This window comes from Astatotilapia calliptera, chromosome 7 (assembly GCF_900246225.1).
Source record: "Astatotilapia calliptera chromosome 7, fAstCal1.2, whole genome shotgun sequence".
In the NCBI taxonomy this organism is placed as follows: Eukaryota; Metazoa; Chordata; class Actinopteri; order Cichliformes; family Cichlidae; genus Astatotilapia; species Astatotilapia calliptera.
In genome coordinates this window covers 36996629-37018681 of record NC_039308.1, presented here as the reverse complement: position 1 = coordinate 37018681, position 22053 = coordinate 36996629, and the positions used below count along the sequence as shown (strand labels likewise).

The window sequence follows — 22053 nt, the reverse complement described above, 5'->3', positions numbered from 1 at the left end:
GTCTGAGTGATTCAAGGAGAAGCGTTTTAACTCTTTCTCTATTATGTTCTTAGGTGGGAAAGGAGGTGTGTGCACAATGTTTGGTGATACATGTTCTACATTTATAGCTAACAATACTTCAGCTGATGGTTTGTTTACAAAAGCCGATCCAAATGTAATCACAAAAAAAGTTCAGTGTTTAAGCAGTTTGACAGATTTTTGAGAATATGGGAAACTTCATTAGTCACACTGTGCGTCATGTATGAGGCATCTGTGAGGCCTGATGAATCTGTCTCACACCAAACAGCCTCATGCATGAACAACCTGACATGCACCTGACTGGATACCTCCCTATCATAATTGTAAAGATGAAGCAAAAAAAAGGAACTTGTGTAAACATTTAAATCTCTGTATAGTTTGTGACCATCTGGAAGGTCATTTCACTTTCCAGTTTAGGGTGCTTAAACCCCCAGGTGTGCAAGCACTGATGGTTTTAGATTTTATGCTATGAGGAATTAATTCAAATCAAAAGGAGGGAAAATTGTGTTTCATCTCATTTCTCCTCTCTGTACTGTTGGTATTTTAGTGTAACTTTCTTGAGATGAAAGAAAAACAAACTATTTGCTGAAGGCATGATGGACTTTCTTCATTATCAGGCAAATGCCTGCATGACTGTGAAAAGAAAACGCCTGACAACTGATCAAACAAAGATTATCCCCATGAGTATAAAGGAGCTGTTGTTCTTTCATGTCTGTATCAGTGCTGGTTGTGCTGTCATCCCTTGCCAAAGTTTTTTTTAAAACAATAAATCCCTGAATATCTGGTTTCCATACTCAGTTTTGTATGGCTGATTTCAGTTCGTGTGCATTGCTTTATTCTTAAGAAAGGTGTACATGACCTTATCCCCCTTTTTTCTACATCTCTGAACCTGGTAGCAGTTCCTCTGAATCTCATTGTACAGGATGGGCCATTTATTATGGAACGCCAGGACTGCCATAATGAATTAATTAAATACACCATTAAATAATTAATTAAATGTGGCAATAATTAATTAAAATTGGAATTAATTAATTAAATAAATAGTTATGATATATGTAATTAATTAATTATTGACACATTTAATTAATTATTTATGTATTTCACATTTTAATTAATTATTGACACATTTAATTAATTAATTATTGACATATTTAATTAATTATTTATGTATTTCACATTTTAATTAATTATTGACACATTTAATTAATTATTGACACATTTAATTAATTATTTAATGATATATTTATTTATTTCATTTTGGCAGTCCTGACGCCTGGCTCTCATCATGAAATAATTTTATCTGTCAGCCTCACCCATCAAACTCAGGGGGCGGGGTTAACGCTGATCGAGTCAAAACCATTGCTTTGGCCTGGTGGCCATTGTTTCTAGCACACAACAACCGGCATGTGGAAGCTAACAGAACTGAGCTTTGAAAAACCCTGTTTGTGTGTTACCAAATACCGTTTTAATATTTTTTTAGCCGAGAATGTAGTGGTTTAATCTTCATGTGTCTGGTCGGTTTGTCAAGATACAGCCTCTTTGCAAAAGTGTTTCGATGATTTCGGAGATGTCGTCCCAGTCTCACGGCAAAGCGTGGGATAGACCCGCTCGCCTCGCAAGCAATCCCACCGACAAAGCGCAGGCCCCGGTACACAGCTGTAGTAACCCCCGCTGACTTCTTTTACTGAGGTTATATTTATCGGTGTTTTATTTCCTGATGTTCTTATGTGTCCTACGTGTTTCAGTCGCCAATTCTGAATTATAACTAACATTAAAAACATGTTGTGGTGGGGCGTGGTCTGCGGGGCCGTGCGGACGCACCTGCACGGCATCCGCAATCACGCCCGCCGTGTTAAAACACGGGGACTGAGGGGTTGGTGGTGGTGTGGTGTGATGTGAATCAAATAAAGTTGGCTCTGAACGTCGCTCTGTGGTCCCGCCGTGCCTTATTCATGCCACATTGGTGCCGAAACCCAGGAGGCGGCATGGCGGGTACCTACCAGAGCCAGGAAAGGAAAGAGCTGGCCGAGATGGTGGCCGAAATAGCGGCCACCCAGCGGAAGCAGGCGGCGGAGGTGCGTCGCCAACAGGAGGAGCTGCGGCAGGAGAGCGAACGCCACCTGGGGAAGATGGCAGAGCTGGCAGCGCTGCTCTGGGCCTGGGCGCCACCCCCACAAGTGTGTCTCGAGGACAGTGGAGGAGCCGTGTGGGTCACCTCGGCAGCCGGAGGTGGTGGACGAGCCACGCGGGGGTCCGAGCCTGCCGGAGGAGGAGGAGCAGCAGCCGGGTGAAGGGCTGCTCCTGCCGGGAGCGGTGGAGGAGCCGCTCCAATCGGAGGACGAGGCGGGCGAGGGTCTACACCTGCCGGAGGCAGAGGAGTCGCTCCACCCGGAGGGGGGCGAGGGGCGGTGCCTGCTGGGGGCGGAGGCGCAGTGCGGGGAGCCGCTCCAAACGGGAGTGGCTGAGGCGGTGGCGGAGCAGCTGTGCGGGGAGACGGAGGTCCCTGCTCCAGGGCAGCCTGTGCAGCCGGAGTTGGAGGCAGAGGAGCGGGACAGCCCCGCTAGGCCGGGGATCGGCGGGCTGGCTAGTCCAGCCTCGCTGCCACCAGTCGATTCTGCGCGCCTGGCGTCTGCCCAGCCGCCTGTGTGCAGGAGCACACGGCCATGCCGGTGGGGCCGTGTCCGCTTGCTACGCGGCCGACCTCCGGACCAGCTTCGCCGTTGCCGCTGGATGCGCGGGCGGCCACCAGAACGGACGCTTCCCCGTCGCTTGGTCGGGGGCTGGGGCGCCGATGTGTAGGGGCCGAGTCTCGCCCCAGGTCGCGGGGGGGAGTAGGTTTGGCCGGATCACTCCCCGGCCTCAATCGGGCGATGGGGGTATGTGGTGGGGCGTGGTCTGCGGGGCCGTGCGGACGCACCTGCACGGCATCCGCAATCACGCCCGCCGTGTTAAAACACGGGGACTCAGGGGTTGGTGGTGGTGTGGTGTGATGTGAATCAAATAAAGTTGGCTCTGAACGTCGCTCTGTGGTCCCGCCGTGCCTTATTCATGCCACAATGTTTAAGGAGGAGAGAGAGCAAATCTGTTTAACATCTGATCTTTGGGTTTTTGTTCAGTAATCAGCGTGACCTGTGTATAAACACATAAAAGAGATAACGTTGGTGTTTCCGTCATGTAGTAACTGCTGGCTTTAACTGTACAAAGGTTGTTCGACACTATGAAACACATACAGACTTCATGATGTTCGGCTAATATTTTTATTGTGAATATTAATCATGCTGACCTCGCTCTGTACACCACGCAGCGAGGTCAGCATATCCACGATATCCTCAGCTCCATGAGTTTCCCAGCTGACTATCTAACTGCCAACTATTCCAGAGACGTGAAAATATACAGCATAAAGAAAAGTGTAAGAGACTCAGCAGCAGATTAGAATTACAGTTATACATTTAATAAATCACCAAATGAATCCAAGAAACGAGCAAACCTGTTCCGACAATTTGAATTTGTATTCCCTCAGCTGCAGACTCGCTGCTGTTTAAATGTTTGAAAAGGAAGATTAGATATAAACAAACGTTAAACATAGACTCAGTCTGCCTTCACATTTGATATGAGGCCAGCACGTATAGTGGCCTCAGCAGGCTATTACTGAAATACACGTGCTATATCATAAACTATGATATAAACAGGGAGGTCCTATTAACATGTTTAGTTTTAAAGGACACCTTCCTGCCTTTAGTCTCATTCATGAGCAGTATTCGTTTTCTTCTAACATCCAGAAGTCTGCACAATGTGTTTCATAGTTTGTAACAAGCCTTTGACAGGTAAACATAACATGACCGAAAAAGCAAAAAAAAAAAAAGAGAGAGAGAGAGAGAGTGTTGATATAAGAAGAGAAAATTCTCTCAATTATGGAGACAGACAAATGGTTCATTTATGTTTGATGTGTGTTTATTCCTCCCTAAATATCGTCGGTGAAGTTTGCCATGCACGTCAGATTTTCCTGCGCATTTTTATACCTCTGCCAACAGAGAGAGAAAAAAAATCACATTCTAACAGACAGCTGGTGCTTAGAATACAGTTGAATAACTATTAAAAAACAGATGATATTTAGATGATAGTTCAGTCTAACACATGTGCCAGTGAACCATTAAACGTCTGTGAAACTATGCAGTTATGAAACGTAACTTTAACCTCAGCCAAACCGATTTGCTCAGTTGTAAATAAAACAGCGAAGTAAACGTGACCCGACAGACAGAACCTGAGTGAATGAAGTCCAGCGTTTAACCACTGAGAGCTAAAACTAAGGTGATGTTTCAAAGCTGTGTGCCGGTGATTGGACATCAGTCGCTGATGAAGCTGGTTCGCCTATAAAGTGCTCTGTAAGGAAACAAGCTCCAGCAGCTCTGCGCTCGGGGAAAACACTATATTTACTTATCTTGTGCAGAAAAATGCGCTGACATTGCTTTATATCGAGCACCGGCTGCCCAGTTAAACTGTGACTATCACCAGGTAACGTAGGCGTGTTTCTTGAATTAGCAGCAGGTGTTAAACAGCTGACAGATGAGGAGGAGGATGCATGCAGGTAAACTGAGGGTCTGTTGAGCTGATCGCTGGTTTCGTGAGAAAAATGTCAGCTCGTTCTTTATGTTACAGAAGCACAGAGACACAAGACCAGGCGGAAAGAGACGATCGTTCGGTGAAAATGAGAATCTGCGAATGCAACATGTGGAACACGGAGAGTGGAATATGTAAACAAACCGGTTAACGTAACCCCCTCGGTGCGCTCTGCATGCTAACTGTTAGCAGAGCTAGTGAAATCTCTGAAAACATCTGAGCACTTTTGCAAACATGTTCTATGTTGACAACCTGACCAGACATACGGCGCGACATTCGCGGCTAAAACACTGTTAAAAGTGTAGCTGGTGACAGAAAAACGGGGTATTTTAAAACTACACCACCACCATTGCTGCCTGTGATTTGATCTGCATTCTGGGATAACTGGCTGCCCCAAGTCTACACAAGCAATCGATTATCTAGGATCGACCTGTTTTGACTTACTTTGCACGGCAACCAATCAAATGTTAGAGAAGCTGCATGGGCAGCGTTAACCCCGCCCCCTGAGTTTGATGGGTGAGGCTGACAGATAAAATTATTTCATGACGAGAGCCAGGCGCCGGGACTGCCAAAATGAAATAAATAAATATATCATTAAATAATTAATTAAATGTGTCAATAATTAATTAAATGTGTCAATAATTAATTAAAATGTGAAATACATAAATAATTAATTAAATGTGTCAATAATTAATTAATTAAATGTGTCAATAATTAATTAAAATGTGAAATACATAAATAATTAATTAAATGTGTCAATAATTAATTAATTACATGTGTCATAACTATTTATTTAATTAATTAATTCCAATTTTAATTAATTATTGACACATTTAATTAATTATTTAATGGTGTATTTAATTAATTCATTATGGCAGTCCTGGCGTTCCATAATTTATATGGATTCACCATAATAAAATGGGAATGGATGGTGATATTAAAGTCCTTTATCATCCCTTTATTTGTTTAACAACTCCAACACTGATAACAGTCCATCCATTCTCTTCCATTTATGCTTATCAGGGTACCCCTGCTACCTTTGGGCGAGAGGCAGGGTACACCCTGGACAGGTCACCAGCCTGACGCAGGGCTAACACAGAGAGAAAGACAACCATTCACACTCACACCCACAGCAATTTAGAAACACCAGTTAGTCAAACTCCACTAACTGCATGTCTGTGAGAGGAAGGCAGAGTACCCAGAGAGAACCCACCCAGGCACGGGGAGAACATGTAAACTCCACACAGAAAGACCCTGACCAGGTAGTGAAGCCAAACTTGCAGTGAGGCAACGGTGCTAACCACTGTGCCACCGTGGTGCCAACTGCTAACAGTGGTGGAACATAATGAAGCCACATTATGATGTCTAGACCAAATAGAAGGTTATATTAATCACTGGAATTGAACGATTTACTGAAGTGAAAAATCCTTTTCTAACAAAAGCCAAGCAATGATACAAGCTCCAAGGAAATCTACCCACAGGAAATGTGCTTGTGTGTGGAGTAAGCTGACACTTAACACATCTGTCAGATCTGATAAAACCACCGGCCACAATTCATTGTTACATGTCATGAGTCATAGACGACAGTTCCCAGCAGTAACCACAACCTGGTTTCAGCCTACAGGCAGATCACCAGTAGTAGCCAGCTTAGCGCTCTACACTGTAAATTATGGGGAGTTAGTCCGAGCTTGCAGCATGTCCTTTCACTGTTACACAGAGGACACTTATTCAGTCAAACATCTTAAAATCAGAAGTCTACTTCTTCTGCTGTCGGCAAACCTCATCAATCCAGCGCCAGCTTTATGGACTGACTCCAGGGTCCGGGCCTGCCCAGAACAGCCACTGTGCTCCCTCAGCTGAATTTTAAGTACCAATTCATACAGTTTGGGCATGAAAAACTTTAACACCCAGCCCAGCAGCCACGCCCTGAACTTCAGTCTCATCAATCAGGCTCATCAGTTTTCATGTTTGCTTTGTGCTGTCGGCTTTGTGTTTATACCTAAATATTAAGAGGATGATCTTATGTGCCCCTGTCCTAATGAGGCATTAGGACAGATATTTGTGTTGCTATGTAGGGCTGTAGCTTCAGGTTTATATTAAATGGTGATTATCAGTTTCAGGTCATTTTACAGAGTAATTTGAAAGTTGTGTAGGAGGAGTATAAAAAATGTCTTTCTCCTAGGTGTAATTAAGTAACGTGGTGCATGACTTTTCAGGAAATTGTTCTGTGTAAGAATTCATTTTTAAAATAACAACCCTGACACCGATCACAGCAAATAGAAATACCCCAACAGCAGGAAACATTTGACCACACAGCATGCAAGTAATGTGCATGAATGTAATGACTGCTTAGCAATGGTGGTGACTCTCAAAGCGCAGCCAATCACAACACAATAAGCCTGTGATGTTAGTTTTAAAGGACGAGCCTTCAGAACTGCCAAACAAATGGAACGTGCTGAGATTACTGTGCACTCACATTCAGATGTCTGAGTGTAATGCACTGATTCTTCTATAGCGCTTTTCTACTCTCCCGGAGTACTCAAAGCGCTGTATACAACATGCCTCATTCACCCACTCACACACACTCATACAAGCGCTTCTAAACTCAAGTGCAAACTAACCAACATTCAAACACATTCACACTCCGATGAATGCATCGGAGGGCAACATGGGGTTAGAATCTTGCCCAAGGATATGTGGCATGCAGACTGGGGAAGCCAAGTATTGAACCACCAACCTTCCAATCAGTAGCTGATCTGCTCTACCACCTGAGCCCTGTGTGGTGAGCTCGTTGATCTTTGTCCCTGCAAGGACAGATATAAGTGCTTACATAACTGTGGTTACTTTTCTCTGTGTGTTTACTCATTCTGACAGTGTTCACATTGATCCAGCAGCAGGATGCTGAGCAGTGGGACAAGGCCATGCAGTCCTGCTTTCATTTCATCTACAGGCACCATTACTGCAACTCTCGTCCTATCTGATATAATCTGAGAGTCCAACTGGTTAAAAATGTTCACATCCTACAATCTTGGTTTCTCTCCCGTGACTCCTTTTACATTTTAGAACTAACTTTAAAACTTTCAACCCTTTGCTGGGTTCAAGCTTTATTGTAAAGAACTGTGCTTCTGTCCTCGACTTTAGGATGACTTTCCAGAGGAGATAAGTTCTCCAAAATCACATCTTAAGAAACATTTTCACGATTGTTGTCATTATTTTTTCCGACCTCATCCTTTCTAATAATGAATAATCATGGCTTAGGGAATTTGTATGACGAAATCTCATCAAGCAGGAGCACCGGAATCCGGGTCATGTTGGCTCCTGGGCCAGTTCAATCTTTCTCACTTACACTCCTTACTTATTATTTGCATAACCATCACAGCTGTATCATGCACAGGGCCTATATTACATGGTTTTTAAAAGCTGGATCTCTAACTGAGGTGACACCCTTCAGGTTGAGATGCTATCTTGAAGGAGAGTACAGGTTGTGACTTTTTTGTTTTCCTGATGGATGTCAAGATGCCAGATCATGTTTTGGTAGGAAGTTTAGTTTAGTTATGTTTGTGGTGTGATGTGCCTGCAGTAACCTGTTATGTTGTAAACTTTTTGGCTGTGTCTTGGAAAAAGAAAGATGTAAACCTGATGTAACTGGAGCCTAAATCCCAGCTTAACCCTGTAAAGCCTGAACCACTTCAGAATAATCCCACATAACTTAATTTGTTGTGAAATGCACTTTTTTTTTTAAAATTGTCAACCAAAACTTATATTTTAGAAATGTTTTGGATAAATGTAGCACAGTGGAAATTCCACACCTGAGCTGTGAATAAGTGGGAGAAAAAAAAGTGTTTCTTTTATACTGTTGTAAATCTGCTCTATTTCCTGTGCATAAGTCCTAAGCATGTCAGCAGGACGCAGGTGAAATGCTGGCATGAATTTAAAACAATTTACTAAATTTACTAATTTTTTAACTTACTGGCCTTTTCCAGTGGTGTCTTGAAAAGTTTGTGAATCATTTTCCTTGTCAGCTTCTGTATAAAAAAGCATAACCAACAAAAAGGGAAAGGAGGGGAAAGCCATGGGCTGAATCATATGTCAGACTGATAAGAGCACAATGAAACTACAAAATCAAACACACAAATTAAAATGTTTGGAATTTTTTTCCCCTGAAAATTGTATTCTCTATGTCACGGCTATATTTATAAAAAATCTGAATCATCGACATGCATCACAGCTACGAAAGATAACAAAAACAGATAAAGAACTGATGCATTACCTTACTCACCCTTACTGCTTCCAAAGGAAATAAGCAGGAGCCAAGTGCTGATAATCAAATGTGTTGGTTACTCAATTATAAGCAGGTGTGAGCACTTTCATAAGGGTACACCTCTAACATGTCAAAGGTTAAAGTTCATGACAGCGAAATTTGAAAAGTAGGGAACAGGTCTGGCTTGTGTAGAAGGGTTTCCAATGGAAAGCCTAGTCAGCTTTAGGATTGTTTATGCAGCTCGTACACAAATTTGAAAATAGCCTGTAAACATGAAAGGATGGACAAGAGATCTCTTTCCTCTGTCTGGCCTTTTTATTCCCAGACACATATATTGCAGTAGTTTATTAGTTAAGTTGATTACCTTTAAAGAAAGATCCATTAAATTGGATCTCTAATGGTTCAGAAGGTCAATGAGGACTAGCAGACATGTAGATGTATGTTTTTATGTTTTGGCATGCCATGAGCTGAACCATGACCTTCTCTTCTCCAAGGATTGTGTGACACTCTTTTGTAACCACACAGCTGATCTGACTTTACCTAAAGAGCTTCTTTCCCTTCCTCCTTCCAGAACTACAGAGCTGATTTTCTAGGGGTGATCAAAACTGAGGTTTCATTTATTTGTCTGTGTTTTAACTCAGCAGCTACATTTGGCGAAAACCAAACACCTTGGCACCTCACAGTCACTGAGTCGACCATAGATTATTCTAGAGTCAAATGTGAGACCATCTGTCAGGTTTATATGGTTGATTGTCATTTATGCTTAGAAATATTTACTCATATATGCTTAGAGTTTATAATCGAATAGGGGTCTGATCCTTAGTAGTCTGCAAAGACTTTGTGTGCATTCCAGAACGTTCTGGCATACACACTCACACCCTAGGGTCATGACATGAGAGAGGTCGTATCTTCTCTTGCTGATATATGGTAAGGCAAACACATCTATATCTGTTTTAGTCTACGTGCCTTTTGTTTAGATGAACTGCTGGACTTCCAGACCAGCAGGTTTAGGGAAGTTTTTTTTCGGACCCCCCCACACACATGTACGCAGACGGTACTCTTTGTTCACATGTGTAACTATGTTAATGAGCCTATGCATATTCATGTAACCTCAATAAAAGAGCAGTGTTACAAGGGAGCGGACGAGAGCGACCGAGGTCAAGCGAAGGAACGGCGCTAGTCTGGTTCTCTCCCTCATGGATGAGAAACACAAAGAACTTTGGTGACTTGTGTCTTGCTTTTGCTGTGTAGTAGAATTGTGTTGAACGTTCCGGCGAATAGGTTTATGCTACGAACCTTCGCCATTTGTACGGTTTTCTGAAGCCAGAAGTTGCCTCATGTGGATAGTTATATCCATGTATACATATGGTATAGACCAGCGATCCGCAACCCCCGGGCCATGGACCACCGGTACCGGGCCATGAGAGTTGAGGCTCTGGTGTGAAATTCAAGGTTTTCAGGGTTTTTAGCGCTTTTATTTTTATTTTTTTATCGTTTTTATCATTAACTCGGTTTCCCTTGGTCTTTTCCCGTGCGTTATGAATAAATCTTCTCTTTTTTGTACCGGTACTGGTTTTATTTTGTTGTATTTCTCCGCAACACCTTAAAGGCCAGTCCGTGAAAATATTGTCGGACATAAAACGGTCCGTGTTGCAAAAGAGGTTGGGGACCGCTAAAGCTGCATTCATAAACCGTCTGAGCACTGAAACAAATCAGCCAAGAAGGGCTAAACTAATCAAACTAATAATTTCACTCATCAGTACTGAAGCACAAACTTCTTCTGGTCTGTGTCACAAACACCATCATATTATTTGGAAAATCCTTTAAAAACACCACAAAGATTCAAAAACATCACACACAGTGAAAAAACCCAGTTTAATGTCTCGATAGTAGATGAGGTGTTGCAGACATTCCTAATTCTGCCGTCCAGATGAATGAGTCAGAGAATGATTAAAGTTTATTTCAACATTGGAGTCTGTGGAGCCTGACTCACTTCTGATATCAAAGGAACTTCAGATTTTGGACTTTGGCCTTGGATTCAGTTTTCAGTTACTGAGGCCGCCCCCAGGTGTGACAACTCAACCCGAAGTCTCATAAACTTGCATTCTTTCTGAAAAGTGAAAGATGACCAGATTTCTGGAAAGACCATTAGCGGGTCTGTTAAGATGCAAATTCTTTTAGTACCTCAGTCAAGTGAAATGGCCAGATATTTCAGCATGAGGCTTCAGGACCGCTCTTCACACACAGGTGGGTCAAGGTGGTTAGGCCCATTCTTTCTAAACAGTCTGTCAGTCTTGTCAGGATTTCTGCATCGTCAAAAAATCTTTAATCGAAATCAGTTATCTGCAAACACAATCTGACCAAACTATAACATATCCTGAAATTCTGGCAGTCTGGTCTTATATCAAAATGTGTATTTGTTTGTGCTCTGCCACATGTGGATGAGCAAATTCCAAGGGAGGAAATAAAAGGCTATCAAAGGACCAAAATAAGCAACTTTGTATGTGGTGTTAGAAGAGTGGATTTCCTGTGACTCAGGATTTCACGTGTGATGCCTAATACTACAAAAATAACACGAGGACTGCAGAACAAACGAGCGGACACATCTGAATTTCCTCTAAGGCTAAAAATTTCTCAGATTCTAAAAAGAAATTTTTTAAACATCCTTTCATGAGAGAAGTCTTCAGTATTTTTTCATGTTAATGGGAAAAGGACATTAAAACAATGTTCAGTGGAACAGGATGGAGTGAATCACAACACTAACAAACACAGCAAGCTGGTATTTCGATTTAAATACGCTGATATGTAGTCCTTCCTGTTTCCTCTGGTGACTTTTATACTCGTTGGGTTAAAACCATGTTATCTTTTCCAGTAGAGTTAATGTGATTTGGGGAAGAGAGGAGTGTAACACAATAAAAGATAAAAATCAAGTCTTAAGTTTGAAATCAGCTCCAAAGAGTCTTGACTCTGTTTGTAAGATGTTTAAAATGATTATGAAACAGTGCCCACTGTGTTTGGTTTGCGCAATTTACCAAATGTATTGTTGTAAATGTATCCATCACCTTTAAATAAAGGTGATGGATCCCTAATGACACGTCAGCACGGGTAAAACTGTACAGCAACACAGGAAGTAAACAAAGAAAAAGATAGTGGGAAGAGCAAAACAAATGAATGGTAGCAAAAGCATGGCGGTTACATATTGTTGAACGAGCAGGTCTTAAACCTGTAAGATGTGGTGCTGATGGATAAGAGCGGCACGTAGGTAGCATCAGCTTGGGAATTTTCACCACGCTGCTTCGACCCAATCCAAACCGCAATGCTCCCTTCAGCAAAAAAAAAAAAAAACTTCCTTTGCAGTTGCAAGGAAGTTTTTTGTGCTTTTGACCCTCCAACTACAGTAGTGGGAGAAAGTGTTTAGTCCCTTTCCTGATTTCCTAGTGTTTTGCATATTTGTCACACATACATGTTTCAGGTCATTATCCGAATTTTAATATTATACAAGTAAATAGAACATGCAGTTTTTAAATGATGATTTCATTGATTAACCAAGAAGATGTATCCAAACCTACGTGGTTCTCTGTGAAAAAGTAAGTGCTCCTCTTGTTGAATCATGAATTAACTGTTATTAATCACATTTTTTGGAAAGTCGAGTTCAGTTTTACTGAACACACTCAGGCCTGGTTACTCGCAGACCTGCTGAATCAAGAAATCATGTAAATAGATCCTGTGTGACAAAGTGAAGCAGGCTAGAAGAATCAAATGGGAAACAAGGCAACTGACATCTATCAGTCTGTAAAGGGTTACAAAGACATTCCTGGGAATAGGGGAAGCTTCCCAGAAATGACTGACCGACTGAAATTACTCCAAGAGCACATCAACAACCCATCCAGAAGGTCACTAAAGAACTTAAAACAACATTAAAGAACTGCAGGCTTCACGTCTCTCAGTAAGATCAGAGTTCATGATTCAACAATGCAAAACTGGGTTCAAGAAAATCACTGCTGACCAAAAAGATCACAAAGGCTCATCTCAAGTTTGCCAAAAAGCATCTTGATGATCCCCAAGACTTCTGGGCAAATAATCTTTAGACTGACGAAACAAAAGCTGAACTTTTTGGAAGGCGTGTGTCCCGTTACATCTGATATATCTGACATGTGAAAACATTCAGCATGAGGTTTCAGGGCGGAGCTTAACACACCAGGGGGTCCTGCTGGCTACGTCCATACTTTCTAAGCAGTCTGTGAGATTATCAGGATTTCTGCATAAAATGTGCCTTGATTTCAATCTGAGCCAGAATTGTAAACAAACACAACCTGACAAAACTGATCACACAACAGAAAAAAAAAAAACAGCTGTGTTGTTCACATTTTTATTAAACACAATAACTGCTTGTTTAGCAACATCCTCCATCTCGTTTCTCATTACGACAGAGCAGCACGGTCTCGTGGCAAATGTAAATTAACCTCAAAGAAATGGACGCGGTGACCTTTTTTCTAACTGAAACCAAGTGGTTTCAAATGATAATTAATGCATTTAAATCATTCAAATATTTAAAATTCATTGTAAAATCTGTGACATGTGGGACTCAAACTTGAGTGTGTGTGAGCAGCTCCACCACCTACTGCTCCAGCCTCCACATGCAGACTTTTCCAACTTTTAAGTGAAAATAATAATTTTGTATGTACAAATACATATACTAGTAGACAGATGAAAAACTGTGTTCAGGAACATGACGACAAACAATGGAAAACTGTGCACAGAAATACAAATGAACAGATTAGAGGGTCGTCTTTTTAAACTTTATTTCAATTTTTGCCCAAGTAAGTGCTCGAAGGTGTTTCGGGGGAGCTGCTGAGGGGTCAGAATTGCTTCTATAAGGACTTTGGCATTTCCTGTAACTTCGTACGAGACTTGCACAATGATGAAGAGGATTTCTGAACAATTCCTCCTATCAAACAGCCCCTTTCAGGTCCTACCACAACATCCCTGGACTTTATTCATTGGCGTCTTTGCGTTATTGCTGGGTTGCATCACCCCACCTCTCAAAAGCTTTTGCTCATGAACTCCTGCTTTGATGTTCACTTGAAAATGTCTTTGTAACGTTTTATAATCATTGATCTCTCACTGAGTGTAAAGGTGTCCAGGACCTCAAGGTGGCTCCACCCTCCAACTTGCTTCACAGTCATGATGCGGTTTTGGTGCCTTTTTCCCTCCAAACATAATTTCTTGTCTCATTTGTCCACGCAGCAATACCTTAAAAATGTCGAGAAACTTCCAAATGGTCTCAAGAGAAGTGCATTCAATGATGCCACTTGGGGCCACCAAAGCTGATTTCTTAAAATGCAGAATTAAGACCGGCAAACTTTCCTCTGAACAAAAATACTTGTAAAAGTGATGATGAGGAGTATTTATTACAAAATAGGGCTGGATTTTAGTTGTAAGGTGCAAGAAGCTGATGTTTTACAACATTAGTCCGCTTTTTTTGGCTTGCGATTCTTCCACATGATGACAACGGTGAAGGCTCCTGCAGAGAGGATAACAGGCATTAGTGTTCATTGAATTAGATAAGCAGATAACTTGGCCTGCAGTTCTCATGGTGGACTGACCTATACAGATGAGCAGTATTACTGCTGCGATTCCAGGCAGAATGACTGAGTACTCCCGAGGAAGAAAATACTTGTGCAGGAAGTGATCGCTGTCCACGAAAGGCTGGAAAAACGACCAAAACAACCATGTTAATGTGTGGTGTCAAAATTACTGTCTGCGAGTCACATGACGCAGTTCCACACCTAGACTACAAAAAGCAACACGAGGAATGGTGCACTAAAAGGCAGATACAAAGCTACTGGTTAGTTTCTGGACAGGATTTTTTTTCCTCCATTCCCTCAAGACGGAAATCTAGTTCAGTATTTTTTTTTTTATGTGAATGGAAAAAGCAAATCAAAAAAGGGGAAGGTGGAATAGGATGGAAGTGAGTCACAATGCTATCAAAGGCAACAGACTGGTGTACTTTAGTTTAATGTGCTTGTTATTCGAAGTTCTTTTTCAGTCTCTCCTGTTTCCTCTGGTGACCTTTATACTACATCTGGGCTGGAGCCATGTTAAACAAAGAAAAGGATGGTGAGAGGAACATGGCAAAGTCAGGACATTACATAAACTCTACAATGAGATTGTTCTAACAGACTGTATCTCACAGCTTCCACAATGCACAAACCAACGAACTCACCAATTAAAAGCTTTTGGCTGGAACCTGGACTAAATTAATTCAAAGAATACACGGAAGTCTCTAATAAATAAAAAAAGACTGGGGTGACATAATCAGTTACATGAGCTGGGTGCTTGACTTGTAGCATGTGCCGGTCTAGTTTATGTAGCGCCAGCTCGGTAATTTGCTTTGTTGTGCCACAGGCTAGTTAACATCAATCACAGTTAAAACAACAATTTAACTCCCCCCAAAAACACCAGCTTCCATACAGGGAGTGCAGAATTATTAGGCAAGTTGTATTTTTGAGGAATCATTTTATTATTGAACAACAACCATGTTCTCAATGAACCCAAAAAACTCATTAATATCAAAGCTGAATGTTTTTGGAAGTAGTTTGTAGTTTGTTTTTAGTTTTAGCTATTTTAGGGGGATATCTGTGTGTGCAGGTGACTATTACTGTGCATAATTATTAGGCAACTTAACAAAAAACAAATATATACCCATTTCAATTATTTATTTTTACCAGTGAAACCAATATAACATCTCCACATCCACAAATATACATTTCTGACATTCAAAAACAAATCAGCGACCAATATAGCCACCTTTCTTTGCAAGGACACTCAAAAGCCTGCCATCCATGGATTCTGTCAGTGTTTTGATCTGTTCACCATCAACATTGCGTGCAGCAGCAACCACAGCCTCCCAGACACTGTTCAGAGAGGTGTACTGTTTTCCCTCCTTGTAAATCTCCCATTTGATGATGGACCACAGGTTCTCAATGGGGTTCAGATCAGGTGAACAAGGTGGCCATGTCATTAGTTTTTCTTCTTTTATACCCTTTCTTGCCAGCCACGCTGTGGAGTACTTGGACGCGTGTGATGGAGCATTGTCCTGCATGTCTCTGAGTATTGCACACCTTGTGTTTTTGGGCACTCCAGTGATGTTGCAGCTCTGAAATATGGCCAAACTGGTGGCAAGTGGCATCTTGGCAGCTGCACGCTTGACTTTTCTCAGTTCATGGGCAGTTATTTTGCGCCTTGGTTTTTCCACACGCTTCTTGCGACCCTGTTGACTATTTTGAATGAAACGCTTGATTGTTCGATGATCACGCTTCAGAAGCTTTGCAATTTTGAGACTGCTGCATCCCTCTGCAAGATATCTCACTATTTCTGAGCCTGTCAAGTCCTTCTTTTGACCCATTTTGCCAAAGGAAAGGACGTTGCCTAATAATTATGCACACCTGATATAGGGTGTTGATGTCATTAGACCACACCCCTTCTCATTACAGAGATGCACATGACCTAATATGCTTAATTGGTAGTAGGCTTTCGAGCCTATACAGCTTGGAGTAAGACAACATGCATGAAGAGGATGATGTGGACAAAATACTCATTTGCCTAATAATTCTGCACTCCCTGTATGTCCATGTGACTGATGTGATTTCAGTGAACTGAAGAGAACTTACCAGGATGATGACCCAGACAGAGTAGTACGTGAACAGCACGAGGCTGAAGACAACAAGACTCATGCCAGCCGCTTGATCCACTCCAGTAGCCTGAAAACATATCCACAGAAAAACTGAGCACGAGGACGTCGGTGTTAAGCATGGCACTGGTGGTCGTTTGAAGCTTTATGCAGACTAATGTGAATGTGGTTAAAAGTTTAAAGCCAGACGTCAGGCTGTCGTCAGAGGTGAGACACTAAATTTCCCATAAAGCAACTAGAAAGGAGATCCTCCTTGTTGTTACTTGGATATTGAGCACACTTCATGGCACCATCCTCCCCTGGCAAACATTAGCTTTGTAATTGTCAGTTTTGGCCAAATTTAAAAATACTCATTAAGACTTTACATCACATCCTGACCAATAAACTGTGATTCTACCTTTTTTAAATAAATGTCAAACAGCAACAAGAGTAAATACCAACAAAAATTGCAGGTAAACTTTTACTAAAAAAAAAAAAAATTTGGATCAATATAAATAGTTATCTTTATTTACAGGCACTTTTATAAACCCGCATTTCAAAGGAAGTCATGTAGTCAAAATAACGAGCAACAATCAACAAATAAATGAAAACTCAACAAGACGTTGATTCAATAGATCTCAAATCAAAAGATCTCCAGTACGAGGTCACGAAAACAACGGCTCCATCTACAAGGTCAATTGCAACTAAACATGACAACCTATGCAGCTAAAACAACCACTGACACTACAGCAACTTCAACTTCATCATTCATCTGCAACTAAATCAACCTCTAAACCAACTCATCTAAATTCACCATTGCAACTATACCTGCAACTAACCCCAGTGCTCCAGGTTAACTGGTTAGATTTGTTTACATGTTCTACTCTCCGTGTTCCAGATGTTGGATCCTCTGTCTGTCAGTGTATCTGCAGCTTGACAAGATTAAAGACCTTGGGGGGGGGGGGAAAAGTCTCCATCTGCAGCTTGTGCAAATGCATACACACATCAAAATTATCTTCAGACAACAAATAAATTGTTTGGATAAAAAAATAAATAAATCACAAAGTCTTCTGCCTGGTCTCCTACCCCTGTCTTTCTTTAACATAAATGACAGCTGACATTTTCTCAGGACACCACCGATCAGCTCAGCTGACCTCCACTTTCCCCTCTGAGTGACTAATCTGGGTTAAAGATGACAAACGTGATTTAAAGGAGGACCGATGGATGCTGAGCACCAGATCAAAAACACACACTTAAACCTACGTCCTGTTTCTAACCTGACTGATAAGCTGCTAAGTGCTTTATAATTCAGCTGTGAGTTCGGTGAGTTTTCTGAAGATACTCGCATCTTGAGAGGATGACTGTGGTGGGGCGTGGTCTGCGGTGCCGTGCAGGGAGGGCGGACGCACCTGCACTGCATCCTTAATCACGCCCGCCGAGTTAAAACACGGGGACTCAGGGGTTGGTGTGCGTTGTGGGGTGATCTAAATAAACGGCTCATAAGTGCGATATGTGGTCCCGCCGAGCCTTAATTCCACCACAATGATTTTTAATCGTTTCAGCAGATCAGTAGCAGCTATATTACTGACGTACACGGGTACTAATCCAAACAGTGTGGGTCATTAATTCTATTTATTCCATATCCAAACAGCCCAAATTCTTATTAAAGCAACAGGTTTGCTTATAAAGTGGTCCATCGCTCCATCCGTTTAAATCCTGTTTGTCATCTGTCATCCAGATCGGTCACTCTGAGGGGGAAGAAGTTCCAGCAGCTCTGCGCTGAAAAAACAAACTACATTTACTTATTTTGTGCACAATATTGTGATGACGTCACGTTGTATTGCCCACGTTAAACTGTGACTTTCACCAGATAACGGGGGCATGTTTCCTGAATCAGCAGGCGCTAAACAGGGTCTACGCAGGTAAACTCGAGGGTATTTAGAAAGAAAGACAGAGCTAGGAGACCAGACGGAAGACTTCATGGTTTATTTATTTGTTTAAATTTAAATAACTTAATTGTTGTCTTAGGATAATATTGACGCGTGTATGCATTTTGCATCATCACACTAACTCCATCAGCACCTGCCAATTAAACTAACAGCTCGAGCTACAACGCTGCCTGCACCGCAGCACGGCGACTCTGACAACTAAACCAACAGAAGCATCTGCAGCCACCAGGTGTTCCCCCATTTCCACAATAAGATGCATTAAAAGGAGACAATCTTGGGAATCCCCTTTAAGCTGCAACGGCACTGCGCAGCCGCACCAAACTTCATTCAAACCTTCACCGTTTTAGTCAATTTGATAATTATCAAAGATATTTGATCTCCTAACTTCATAAACATGCAACACACGAATTAAAAAATACTGCCAGTAAATTCGGCGCTGAAAAATGTTACCAGGTCGGTTAACTTATAATCCCCAACCATGAAGCTGACTGCTAGCATGAAGCTAAAAGAAACAAATGTCACAGCCAAACAGCAAAGATTAGCTCTGAAGCTAATTACGCTTAAACTGATAAAATTTCATTAAAGTATTAATTTGTCTCTGCTCGTTTATCAGCTGTTTAAAAGTAATCACAGCAGCTTTCTTACCATTTCTCACCCACACACAGGTAATGTTGTTATTTGCTGACGTATCCTGGTGCTCTTCTTCCTGTTCAGTAATCCGGTTGATACAATTCATCTAATGGTCTCTGATGCCCTCTCGTGGTTCTTCTTACAGCAGTACCGCACTACCGTCACCAACTGGTATGGAGTGTGGACCGAAATGACCCCCCCAAAATAAAAACATTCAAATTCTCCGAAACAAATGAGTCTTCCTTAAAGACCAAAATATGGCTTGATAACTTTCACTTTTACAGTTCTTGCGAAATAAATCAAACAAGTCCAGTTTCACTTTTATATCGTCAAGCTTTTTCATCAGTTGTCTTCTTTCAGCATCAAATTTCTAACAATCCAATAAAACATGTTCTCTACTGCAGTCACACTCCCCTGTGCAGTGTTTCCCTATTAATAAAAGCAAGGTGCTATTCAAACCAGTGTGTCCGAATCTAAGTCGAGATATAACCGATCTGTGTAGATTCTGACAGAACTGCAATGCTGAGTAATATATTCTTGCACTGTATGCAAATAATAAAGAATAAGGATAAAACCCCTATCCTTATTCTTTTTGTTTAATAGTGTGAAACATACTACTGGATCAGGGAGTATCCAAGGTGGTATTGTAGGCAACTGTTTGACTTATGTTGATCTTGTCCAGGTTAAATTCAGCTGCTTCCTGTCAACCCAAGGTTCTTCAATTCTCTTTTGTCTTTTTCCCAGCATGAAAAATATTTTTTGTTGGATGATCTTGACCATGTCCTTGTAAAGCCCCTTCGTGGTTTACCTGCTACTGCAGCTTCATAGATCACAGCATCACACGCATGTTTGAGGCAAATAAACACAAAAACAAAACAAATGGAAAAAATTGACGTTGACACATTGTATTCAGAATCGTAAAAAATATTTTATAATCACCCCACAAACCATAAAATACTGTTGACAGACATTATAAAAATCATTTTTTGCTTTATTTTAATGTGAATAAAAGCAGAATAATTAGATAATCATTTTATACCTGCACTGAAGTGGAAAATAGTAAGGGGCAAATGAAATTCTCATTGTCCTTCAGAAAATTCAAGCTGTTTGGTTTCAGGTCATTTACATATTTCATTAAGTTGAAGTGCCCCTGATTTTCTTCGAGATGCTTTTTATAAGATGATTTTTCCCCCTTCTTGTTCCATATCTGGAGTTTGACAGTAAATCTAGAAGTCAAGACCAGGCCTTTGATGTCCTGATGGATCATCACAGTAACAGTTGACATGTTTTATTGCAGAGCAAAGACAGCTTTTAAGAGGAAGAACCACTCTGTGAATTCTGTAAACAGTGACACAGGATAATGTGAGGCCATCCATCTGAAAGTTCAAAGTTGAATTAGAACTGGACTTTTCAACAGTACCAATGATCCTTAGTACGACAAATCCACCAAAGGAGGACTCAAAAAAAGAAAGGAATGAGAACCAGATTCCTTTCATTCCTGGAGCATCAGATAACAGCGTTTTGGCATTGCTGCTTGCGTGTTTCAGGTATGCACAAGGTGTCCTTTGGTGCTGTCATGCCTAAACCAAACAATTCTCAGGGCCTAAACCTACCTAGTGAATGGCAAAAAAGGAGGTCAGTAGGTGAGAAAAGAGAGTCCAAGTGCAAATCAAGAAGGTCCAATCAGCTCCAATCAGGTCCACAGCTCCCCGGCTGCAGGGTTGATATGTACGGTGAGTTTGTGGCACCCTGGATAATAAGGCCTTATTCAAAGCACAGATCTAAGTAAAGATAATTTTTCCTTTTTTTTTTTTTGAAAAGTGGATGAAAGATTTTAGCAGGTTAGCATCAGAGACTGGTGGACAATCATGCAAAACGCCAAAAAGTAATTTCTACTAAAGAAGAAGTGACTTCTGACACCAGAGGTGTAGTTATTCTTTTCTATAGAATAATTTCACTTAAAACGATAATAGTTTTGATGATGATCAGAAAGTCAGGTTTCCCTCTTCTTGATCAAATATACCACCGTCTCCTGAAGGCATCGTTTCAACTTTTGTTTGTCTCCATATTTTCATTGCATGTACTTACAAACTTTTCCGGCGTGACTGTATATAATAACACTTGTGTTAAGGTGTAGTATCATGTGACATGTGCAAACAAAGAGATGAGGCAGTTAAAGAAAGAAGATAAATCCAGACTTTGACAGTTTATTTGGTTTTCATGTTCATCACAATTCCTCTGTTCACATGTAGTTATTAACATTTATTAACATTGTAGTTATTCTTGGAACATTTCCCAATATTTTAACACAAGGAGTAAAAATATGTGTGCACGGAGTTAGAAAGCATTTGAAAACAAAAAAACAACAACTGATTTTTTATTCTCAAAAACCCAGAAATGCACCAATTTATTCAACAAAATTATTTTCACCCAACATTAATGCTTATATTAGATATTTTATATGCATTTATTATATTTCTACACATTTAGTGATTTTACCTTTAATATAAATACATTTTAAAATATGGTGGAAAATGTTTTGTGAAGTATATATTCCCTTTACCAAACCCCATCTTGTTAAATCAGTACCACAGCTACCACTGCAACATAACCCTGGCCCCAACAATTTCATTTCAAATCATCAGAAATGATAATAATAATAATAAAAAACATTTCACCACACGCAGAAATTGCTTAATAAGATCACAAGGTTACATATGGTCAAGTACAAAGAAAGAGTAAGTATTTCTAGAAGAAATCACAGTAGCAGACAGATCCCTTTACTGCACACTTTCCCCAGTAACTCCAGGCTGCACTGTAAATAATTACTGTTTAGTCACATCTTACCATAAAATATAAGCTTTTACACACAGATCTGTGCTGCAGACCAGCCTGCTGGTCTGGAA

General features: G+C 41.0%; 1 protein-coding gene across 1 annotated transcript; it reads right to left on the bottom strand.

The window, feature by feature from the left end:
- Positions 1-13251: 13251 nt before the first annotated feature.
- On the bottom strand, positions 13252-19283 carry dpm2 (dolichyl-phosphate mannosyltransferase subunit 2, regulatory). The gene is made up of 4 exons (XM_026174582.1): positions 19163-19283; positions 16570-16659; positions 14503-14605; positions 13252-14420 (listed from the first exon to the last, which is right to left on the bottom strand). Exons 1-4 carry the CDS (start codon positions 19163-19165, stop codon positions 14365-14367), a joined length of 252 nt encoding a protein of 83 aa, XP_026030367.1. The 5' UTR covers positions 19166-19283; the 3' UTR covers positions 13252-14364.
- Between the last annotated feature and the right edge of the window lie 2770 nt (positions 19284-22053).

What these genes read in the sequence shown, in the direction of transcription:
- dpm2 (XM_026174582.1), bottom strand. An exon ending in CTGTCTGGGTCATCATCCTG is followed by an intron (nt 14,606 to 16,569) that starts GTAAGTTCTCTT and finishes TCGTTTTTCCAG; the next exon opens with CCTTTCGTGGACAGCGATCA. An exon ending in AATACTGCTCATCTGTATAG is followed by an intron (nt 14,421 to 14,502) that starts GTCAGTCCACCA and finishes TCCTCTCTGCAG; the next exon opens with GAGCCTTCACCGTTGTCATC.